The following is an 11,000-nucleotide window of genomic DNA, read 5'->3' on the forward strand; positions in this document are numbered from 1 at the left end:
TTTAAGTTGTGATCCAGTATAAATCTTGTTATTTGTTTGAAGATATTTACACTATTTGTGATTTGTCCAGGTGCAAAATGGGGGATGGCAATGGTTCAACTTCCCTCCAAAGCAACACACATCCAGGATCAGGTAAAGTCTACACAATGTATCATGGCACATCCATGAAGGCTGCAAAGAAAATTAGAAAAGAGGGATTTCATCAGTCTAAGGATGGCATGCTGGGACGTGGTGTCTACCTCAGCCGAGATCTAAAGAAGGCCTGCAGGTATCCTCTGAAGCTGCGTGCATACCAGAGAGTGGTTCTGAAAGTGAAAGTCAATGTTGGGAAAGTGAAGAAGATTGACCATCAAGGTCATCCATTGCAGAAAACCTGGCATGAGGATTATGACACTGCCTGGTGCCCTCCAAACTGTGGCATGGTGCCAAGCGGCCTTGAAGAAGACTGTGTTTGGGATCCACAGCGGATTCAGATCATTGAAATGATCTACCCATTTTTAGAAACTGTTTTACCCGGTCTATTCTTTTTGTCACTGATCCTAATCGAAATACTCACATAAACCTTATTGGATAAGGTTGACAGATCGTGACAGATCATATTTTATGTATTTTGTTTCAGATGGTGTTGACTCGTACTAAGTGGAAAAACACACACTCTGAACACATTTAACAGGTTAATCATAATTCCTTGACAAATCAACTTTTTCATTTTCTGTTTTGCAGTCTGCTTTATTACAGTATAAGCTTTATAAGCAGTCAGTGTGTGACGTTTTGCATGATTGTTTAGCATTAAAATTACTCTGATGTAAAAATGCTGTTATGTTATAGTCAAAATAACTGTTACTTTATAGAAACCATCAGGTGTTTTAAACTTAAAATGTGTGAATGTAAAGTAATGTGAAATCATCACATGTACTAATCCCCCATTGTTCTTCCCTGAAGATATCTATAAATACATAAAAATAAATATAATTGAACCTTCTTTATGCACTTCTCTGAAGCTTTTCGATAATTCAAAATTTTATTTTTGATACTCAAAATGTCTCGTGTGATTGTAAATGTTATTTACGTTCATTCATTGAGCACCCCTTTTTTCTCTGTAATGGTTTGCTCTGTTTTACTATTGGACTGCCTTTAAGCGTCTTTAAGAATAGGTGTTTCCTTTAAGAATGAAAGAAAAACAGAGTAACCGTTTTTGACCAGAGTTTGTTTTTGTTGCACTGTTGCACAATCAAGAGAAATACCTTTCAGTACACAATTGAAACCTCAGACCCGAGTCAATTCTTTGCCCAAAAGAATAATGAAACATTATTGCTATTACAAGTTTCATAAAGGTCAACAAACCTGTAACATGGACTCAAATCATACCGTTTTATTTCAGACTTATCAAAATATTGGGCTTGGAGAACCAGGACAACTCTCTGCTTTAATGGACAACACACTTTTACCAAATGATACAAAAAAAACAATGTGCTTAATCTTCAAAATACCCTATTCAATCTTTTGTATTTTACTGGTGGAGCAAATTACTTATCTTGTTTAACTTCAAATAAAAGTAAATCATTTCATGTGTTGATCTTTAATCTGACATGTTTAAACACCTTCTGTCACAGCTGTGTACGTATTTCCTGATTAAGTGAGGGATTTCCAGGGAAACAGTCCTGTAAATCAGAAACAAAACTTAAATGGTATAACAGAAATTGAAAAAATGGAGAAATGGAGCAAGATTCCATGCTGTTGTTTGTGTGTTGTAATATTCTCAAGAAAAGACCTTTAATCTTCTTGTATGAAGGTCTATTTAACCCAAACTAAATTTTTTGAAAGTTAATTTTACTTTGTTTCTTTTCATTTTGGAAGCTGTATAGGAAGGTAGTTGCCATTTTCTTTTTTGCATATTCTTTTCACCAGTTTTTTTGGCCTGACAGGGAGACAAGTGTGTTTTTCTGTAATTCTTTGTATATTATTTTGTTAGTTTTTGTTCATTGTTTTTGGGAGTTAGCAAATGTTTTGTTTATGTTGGCCTTGAAAGTGCTGAAGTTCTGTTTGTTTCTGCTTGTGTTAATAAAATTGAATTTTATTTTGCATCTATTACGGTGTTGTTTACAAGAATGCTTCCTCCTTTCCCAACAATTTTCTTTACTTCCTATCTCTTGACTGGGAAGGAATGTAGTCAATCTTATCTCCTCTTGTCTCTTCTCTTCTCTTCTCTTCTCTTCTCTTCTCTTCTCTTCTCTTCTCTTCTCTTCTCTTCTCTTCTCTTCTCTTCTCTTCTCCCTTTGTGGTTAGTTTCAAACATTAAGTTAATACTTTTCACTTTTGCTTATTTCTTCATTAAAAAAGGAAGGCGAGTGCATTTGTTTATACTCTACATCAATATCCTTAGTATTGCTTTCCAAGAACATAGTGTTCAAACATCTTTATAAGTCATTAACATAAAAGCAAGCACAATTTAATTTCTTTGAAACCAGTAAATAGCCATATTAAAACATGTAATGTTCACTTGGTGTATTTACAGATACACTTATGGGTTATGTGTTTGTTGACTATAAAGGATTTTAATAGGCTAACTCTTTTTATGTGGGGGAAAAATTAAGAAAGCTGACTTTCTGAAAATGTCAAGACGGTAAACAAGATTTAGCAAAATCTGAAAATAAAATGATGAAATCCAGCAAACTGTCTGTCATTAAATTAGATTTTTAAAATATTGTGTGTAACAATACAAAAGCACATTTGAAGGCCATAGAGCTGATATATTCTATTTATATTTTAGTTTACGTGATGTCTGCTAGTTTGATTCCATACTCATTAGTTCCTCTCTTGTTCTGTTGATTACTCTGTCTGTGTATTTAAACGCTTAGTTTCCTCTGTTCAATGTTCAGTGTCGTTAACGTCTTATAATGTGTTTGTGCAATATGGTTTCCCTTTCCTTGTTGATTTCCTGCATCGTGCGCTCATTACAACCACCGTATAGGCCTACGTGAAACATACTACTATAACACCATCCATTTTTTTGTTTATATCTCATGTACAGTATTCTATTGACATGCAAATGTTCTGGGAACAGAAATGCAAAGCACTAAGAGTGTAAACTTGATAAGAAAGTTCTAAAAAGTAAATAGCAAACAGTGTTAGTTGATCCAAATTATGTTGGTTAAACTAGTCCCTATGGTCAGCCTGTGTGTTTGAACATATATGGTATTTTCATATTTAAAGTCGCAGGTTGCTCTTTTCAGTTTGAGCATCAGATTGGTTGTAGGCTATTCATTGTTTGTTAACCTGCACTGTTCAAACATCTGTCACATGTGCATTTATCATTTCTGTTTAGGTGGGGCATTTACAGGAAAGCAGTCCTCTATAGCAAAAATGAAACTTAACTTTGTTTAAAACAAAAATGGGGGGAAAATGTATAGTTTTCATTTTAATATCAGTTAAGCATGATTGATAAGCAAATCATTTCACTTATTAGTCCATTGATCATATTTAGCAGAAGAACCTGAATGAATATCAAAGTTATATGTTTTCATTTTCATATTAATACTTTAAATTTTCAGCTTGTTTTATAACAGTTTGACAAAGGTCACATAATATCCTGTTTACTTCAGACTTATCAATATATTGGGCTTATTTTGAGAGAACTTAATGTCTCTTTGCTTTTGAATGTAAAAAAAAAAAAAAGGCAACAGTTTTACCAAATAATTATCTTATAATTGTAAAATCTCAATCTTTTTCTCTTTAAAATCAACACTTCAGAAATTCAATACACAAAGTGTTATTTCAATCTGTAAAAATGTTTACCAAGATGATTTAAACTGAAACTACTACTAAACCTGAACTGAACCTTTCGTCATGGACACACCCTGAAAGATGTGCATATATAGGCCTACTTGCTCTCAGAAGGAAGTGATCGGCATTAGAAGCGACATCAGAGGTAAGACACCACTTGGTCTTTGTAAAAAACTATTTGGTGCTTTTAGCTTTTTGGTGCCAAAAAAAAAAAACTCATAACAACTGGAATGATTTTATATTGTAAATATATTACTTCTTAATAGCATTTTAAGTGTGCTTGTCTTTATGTCTGTTTGCTAGTGATCTGGTAAAATTCTGAGTTTCCATGAAATTGTTCAAGATTTGATTTGTCCAGGTGCAAACATGTGGGCTGAAGATGACTTGGGTGCAGGTGCTCCACCATGTCTTGAGAGTAACATAGAACCAACTGAGGGTAAAGTCCACAGAATGTACCATGGCACATCAAGGGTGGCTGCTGAAAAAATCAAAGTCTCTGGCTTCAAACAATCTTCTAATGGGATGCTTGGGCCTGGCGTCTACCTCAGCCGAGATCTACAGAAGGCCTCCAAATACCCTCTGGAATTACATGAGAACCAGAGAGTAGTTCTAAGAGTGTTGGTCAATGTTGGGAGAGTGAAAAAGATTGATCATCAAGGTCATCCATTGCAGAAAACCTGGCATGATCATGGGTTCGACACTGCCTGGTGCCCTCCACACTGTGGGATGGTGCCAAGCGGTCTTGAGGAAGACTGTGTTTGGGATCCAAAACGAATCACAATCATTGATGAAATACGCCCAAGAATGCAAGGACCGTATGGTGTCTGCCATGAGCGTTATTAAGTGTGCCTTCCAATGAAGTTTGGAATTCTGAAATATTTGTTGAAAATGTCATACCAGCTGTTAGATTTAAACTACTCATGTTCTGTGAAATGATGATCATATTGTACTACAAATTCTGACCCTGTTGCTAGGTATGAATAAATCAAACTTATTTCAAGCACAAATCTTTGAGTTATGTTTTATTTTAAACATTGTTATAGTTAATAAATAAATAGAGATAGATGTATCATAAACCGATACATGTAAAACAAAGAGCAAATTTCAGGAGAACCCAGCATTAACTTTCAATATCTTATTTATCCAGCCAGCAAGCAGAAGTCAGACATTTCCTTCTATTAAAAAAATACAAAGTATAAAACTTGTTTTTTTGGCAATATATGATAACATTGACACATATTTCACACTGATCCTCTTCTCTTCCTAAAATTTAAATCCTGAGAGCTTTGATCTTTTCATTCCCAGAAGAAATGCAAGCCAACTTTGGCTATAAGTAAATGGTAAAAAGGCTCTGATCATTTCCCATCCTGACCTGTCAACCTTGAATAACTTGATCTGTACTGTACATTTTTCATCTGCAACCGAGGTGGGAGGGAAGCAGAAGCGAAAACGTTGTTAACGAATTATGTCTATGCCAAGATCTGTAATTCTTATACACCTTGTATACATACAGTAAATTGTGATGCTGTGCAGGTGCATGTTTTATACAAGATTACATTGCAAACACATTAAAAATTATTTATGAAAGGCTACAAAATATTAGATCAGTGAATATAAAATTTGTGTATTATGAAATTCAGTCTATAATTAAAATCTTTGAAAGGAGGAATTATTAATAAAACCAAAGGCCCATTTCATTTTAGACCCCAACTTAAAGAGGTGTCTAGTACAGAGTTCATTCCTTCCTTTAAAACATCATATTTTGCATGTAAATACTGTAGCTCATTGCTGGGTGGGAAACTTCACAGAATGCCAAGCAGGAAAAGAGATAAGATATAGGAAAACATTTGATTTCAGTTTTTTTATACTTCATACTGGTATTACTTTTTCAGTTCAGATGTGCTTGCTTTTCTCCCAGGTTTTTAGTGGTAAATAGGTCTACACTTTTTTTTTTTTTTTACTTTCAGAAAGCCTTGAGCATGTTTACAGCAAGTATTGGCTTATAGCAAGAGTCAATGTGTCAGATTGTAAAAAAAAAAAATATATATATATATATATATAAAAAATGCTAGCCTACTCATTAACTATATGTAAAATTTGGAGGATTTTAGACAAAGTAAAAAAGCTACATTTTCCTTTTATTCAATATTTTGCTAAACTTCACATGAAAAATTCAATATTCAAGATTTCAAAAGTAAATCAAAATTGTTACAAAGATACTGCATAATTGTAACTGCAGAACAGAAGAGAAAAACAATATATTTTATTAAATAGAAAGTGCCTTTATTTATTGTTATGCTCTCAAGTGCTCAAAAGATTACACCATATTACAAAACACATTTCATTACAGTGATCAATTCAAACTTTGATAGGTATGATGTTTGGCACAAACTGTTGCAGGTGTTGAGGAGTTATAATCAATATTAATCTGATCAAATTAACCACTAGTGATATAATTGATGAGCAGAATTTCATTAAATGTGTTAAATGTTAAATTTACAGTTTTGGTTCACTATCCAATATCCAATATTATTAATAATACATGGTTCAATATCCAATATCTATCAGAAAACAACAAATTAAAAATTAAAATAAACTGATTAAAACAGTCATTTTGAATGGTCTTGTGTAAATATAAAGTTAACAACATTACTATTTGATGTACATTTCCGCAGTGTTGGTTTAAAAAAACCAAAAAAACTCAAGTATAATAATGAGTTTTATTTATTAAGTGCCTTTAACAAAGCAAAGTGTATGGGGTTACTTCCCTTTCCTTCGGCAAACATGATTCTTCATGAAGGGGCATATGGATGCTTTGCAGGACCAGCATTTCTCCATTGTGTGTTTATCCTGTGTTTGCATTCCACAGCCTTTACACAGCTTCAGATCTTTCTCCTTTGGGTCCTGCGATTGGCTTTTCTGCTTTATGAGACTCTCCAGAGAACTCTTAGCACTGGAGTCTGTGCAATGGGCTATCCCAATCACAGTTAGTCTCTTTGGGTCAAAAACACAGTCCTCCTCAAGTCCTGTAACAGAGGCAGGTAACCAGGCCGTATCATATCCATTCTGATGCCACGAGGTCATCTGGTTCAGGCTTTGCCTGTCAATCCTTTTCACTTTACCCACTCTAACTCGTAGCTTGAACACAACTCTGTCATTGGGAGCACATAATGGGTAACCCATTGCTTTGTTAATGTCCCTACTACAGTAGACTCCAGGACCCAGAGTTCCCCCAGCAGAGGGCCGAAACCCTGATGATATAATAGCTGGGGCATTGGTTTTGAGTGTCCCATGGTACATCGTGTAGCCATGGCTCTTTTTGGGTTCTTGACCTGGTTTAAGGTGCTTTGATTTATCACTGTATGTCACCCATCCACTGAATTCCACTGGCATTTTGGCACTTACACAACAGTATGCGATGGCAATGAACTTTGGATGCTCCTTTTTGAGACTGCAGTTCCTACACAACACAAATTTAAAAACAATCAAAATTGTAAAATGTTCAAATAACCCTTCAAAATATGTTCAGTTAGCCAAGATATACCTATGATTACTATTTATATTGTGTATATTTTCATCATGTATTTAAACATTTTTCTTATTAACCCTTAAACAGGCAATTTCATTTCATTTGGGGGGACAATGTTGGCTTTAGCCAAGCACAGAAAATTTGAACCAAGTCATGTGACTCACATAAAGGGTCTCCAACACGTCGCTCGCGAGCTACCAGTAGTGGCCTGATTGGAGGTAGCTCGCCAAGGGCCGTTCACATATCGCCTCTTTTGCGCGCTCAAGTTTGTTATTTCAAATAATTGAAGCGATGCGCTCATTTTTTCCAGGTGCAGCGAGTCAACATGAAGGATGCGGGTGCACCCAAACACTACGGGTGTTTTTTTTCTTCTCCGTAAATAAATATTTTTTCGGCGGTGGAAATCCATTAGCTATTAAAACTTCTTTGTCGTTGTGGAGAGCACGGAGCATGGTTGCATAGCAACGACAGACGCCCCGGGAAAATCGGACCGAATTTTACTATTATTAATAATAAAAGATAAGCTAAAGTGCATTGTAAATGTCAGTAATTTATCTTTTTTGACTCATTCTTTTTATAAAACTGATTTAAAGGCTGAAATATGCGAGGTTTATCTTTTTATAAAAACGTTTTAGTCAAAACTTTATTTGAGCTTGTGAATGTTAGTAGATAACATGTTGCAAGACACTCCTTTAAAATCTGGCCATCATTTTTAATGTTATTATTTTAATGTTTATGTAAATAAAAAGTGCATAATGATGCTAAGTTTATTTGTTATTTGCTGGTTTTCGACATAAAACTTGGTGAATTGATTTTATTGTGTAGTATTAGTAGGCTACTTTTTGAACATGATTCTGTGATAACCGTGATCATTTTGGTCACTATAATCATGAAATGAAATTTTTATGCCATTTCATAGTTATCATGCACTATAAAATCAACTATAATTATGTGTTTTTTTTTTACAGTGTAATATGCAAAGTACAATTTTCTATCATTTTTTAAAAATCTCTGATTCTGTTCTTTTCTCTGACATTTATGGGTGACATATATAGGCCTACAAAAACTATTTTAGGTCTAAAACAGTTTGGATAGTTGTTAATATGAGAGTTATGAGACTTTAAGTTATTGTATTACATGAGTAGCTCTCGGCCACTTTCATTTTTAAAAAGTAGCTCTCAAATGAAAAAAGGTTGTTGGATACCCCAAACAGACTCAAGACTCAACTATGATAATGATAACAGAGAATTGGATGAAACATTCTCTCATGCCTCCCACAAGAGATTACAGAGTAGCCATCCTGTGGTGCACGTTGCCTGTTTTGTTTAAGGCTTAAAATAAGTATATTGCTGACATTTCACTTGATTAACAGTGTATCCCCATCTGTTTGTTTAGCAACATCAACAAGATTTATAAAGCACAGCGCTTTGGAGGACGATCTGGTAACAAGAATATTCGACACCGTTTAAAAAAAAACACAGACCTAAGAGTAAGACCAACCCTTATACCACGTAGGTTATTTGACATAAAACATAAAGCAATTTACCAACCTTGTTTATGCTTGGCGTACATTAAGAAAGATAATTCCACATCCACTTCCTTACATTTGCCAATTGCGTCATGAGCTGTGAGCTGGCGCGCGAACACATGCTTTCACTTTCGTTTCATGAACAGACTGAACACTACACATGCCAGTCATATTTGATTATTATGATTATTACGATTTGTATGGAATGCATGCATAAAATGACCATACTCCCGTCCCTCAAAAATACTGAAATAACAGATATGTCTAGTAAACATGGGTCAGACGCTGTCTTAGCCAATCAGGTTTCTGGAGACGCCTTTTGCCTGTCAATCATTTTGAGCATTCACAGTAATCAGTCCATATATGGGAACCTGAAGCTAAGCCATAGATGTTTACTATTTTAATACAAGTAGTATTATTTATTTTTATGAAAGTAGCCTACTCACTTAAGTGTACTCTCAGTAAACTACTAGTTTAGTAGTTTATACTGCAAGTATGCTTTTAAGTTTTCTTTAAGTGAACATGACATTATACTTATAGTTTACTATTATATATTATTTTTGCACTTGCAGTATACTACTATGTTCAAATGTAGATGTTATTTTTTACACTTGAAAAATACCTTTAACTGTAGATTTTATTAGCTTCATGCATACTTTTTTATCAACACTTGAATGTCGGTAAGTTTCATAAAGAAAGGCAACATTTTAAACAAAAGAAGTTGAGAAAATCAGATTTTTGTCAAAGACTACGCCTTGATCAGATTCAGAACGATGATCAAACATAGATGGAGTAGATCGAGTCCAACACCCCCAAAGCTTCATAGTCGTTTTCTCCTCATGGGTTCGACATTTCATTTGGTAACATTAAGCAGTTTTGATTTAAATGCGGTTTAATGTATGATGATCACGTTATTTTACATTTGAGTGAGCAATCTTCTATCACTTGTTTCAGATTCTTCTCCTGGGTTTTGATCCGGAGATTCTGGATAGCTCATGGATAGCTGGAAAATTCAGTCAATGGTGGGGAAAGAGTAAAGTAGAATTAAAGTAAATTCCTATGTACACTACCAGTGGACTAGCCTACACAAAAATCAAGATACGCAGAATTAGAAACATATCTGTTATATATAATATTCTAATCAATATTTTCAAACAATGTAAGTTTCATAAACTTTTTTTGTGTTTGTTTATGAAAAACTATGGTAAAAAAAAATTAAAAAAAATTAATAGGCTACTCGATCAAAAGAGTTAACACAACTACAAGCCAAGTATACTTTGAATACTTAATTATACTTTTAAGTATATATGTCGATCAAAAGATTGAGTACAAGTACAGGCCAAATATACTTGGACTTTTCTCTCAATATAAGTCAAGTACACTTAAGTGTAATTTTAAGTATTTTTCTGAGAAGTACATAAAGTATATTTCTGAGAAGTATATAAAATGTAGACTGAAAGTATACTTTCTTATTTTTAGTTTAAAAGAAGTATACTAATAGAACACTTGAATAAACTTATCTTTTGTAAACTAGTTGCCAGACATTTGATTTAGGATAGCTTACCTGAGCATTTATCAGGACAAGAACCGCCCAATTAGAGCGGAAAAGGCCGTCTGATTGACATGCAAAGTGACCAACAACAATTCGTTTAGTTTAACGAGGAGTTTGATGTCTGAGACTGTACTTCAGAGCATCTCTATGATAAGGGATCATTCTCCAAATGTGTTGAAGTCTTGTTTAGTTATCTCCAGTTAAAGTTCCTATTTATTAACATCTTGGCATTAGTAGGCTAATCATAAAGGACAACTGGACTTTTATTGGATTATTTTATTGGTTCATTTTATTTCATGAATGAAGCGAGGGTGGTAACAGCAGTGACAGATTTTATTAACCCTCTGATGGTCTATATTTATGTCTACACTCGTGTTTTTTGGGGTCTCCAGAGACCCCAGACAATAACATTTAATTTTGTAACAAGATAATAGTTTTTTTTTTTTACAAATGTAATTTTATTCTGTTTGTTAATGTTTTTACTCAACATTTGTGCAGTTTTTGGAGAATTTATGATATCTTTTAAATTTCTATAAATAAATAAATATTTATTTATTTAAATAAGCTTTTTACAAAAAAACAGCATTTGATGTAAAATTCACTTTATA

The 11,000-nt window shown here is 33.9% G+C and overlaps 1 protein-coding gene across 1 annotated transcript; it reads right to left on the minus strand.

Moving 5' to 3' along the window:
- Positions 1-6,044: 6,044 nt before the first annotated feature.
- Positions 6,045-9,102, minus strand: LOC309478498 (uncharacterized protein). Its single transcript, XM_082142087.1, has 2 exons — positions 8,863-9,102; positions 6,045-7,243 (listed from the first exon to the last, which is right to left on the minus strand). The coding sequence occupies exon 2, from the start codon at positions 7,174-7,176 to the stop codon at positions 6,544-6,546; it is 633 nt and encodes a 210-aa protein (XP_081998213.1). The 5' UTR covers positions 7,177-7,243; positions 8,863-9,102; the 3' UTR covers positions 6,045-6,543.
- Positions 9,103-11,000: the final 1,898 nt, after the last annotated feature.

The sequence above is a fragment of the Leuciscus leuciscus genome (assembly GCF_965113295.1).
Source record: "Leuciscus leuciscus genome assembly, chromosome: 16".
In the NCBI taxonomy this organism is placed as follows: domain Eukaryota; kingdom Metazoa; phylum Chordata; class Actinopteri; order Cypriniformes; family Leuciscidae; genus Leuciscus; species Leuciscus leuciscus.

Excerpts from the sequence above, each read along its gene's own strand:
- LOC309478498 (XM_082142087.1), bottom strand. The coding sequence starts at position 7,176 with ATGCCAGTGGAATTCAGTGGATGGGTGACATACAGTGATAAATCAAAG.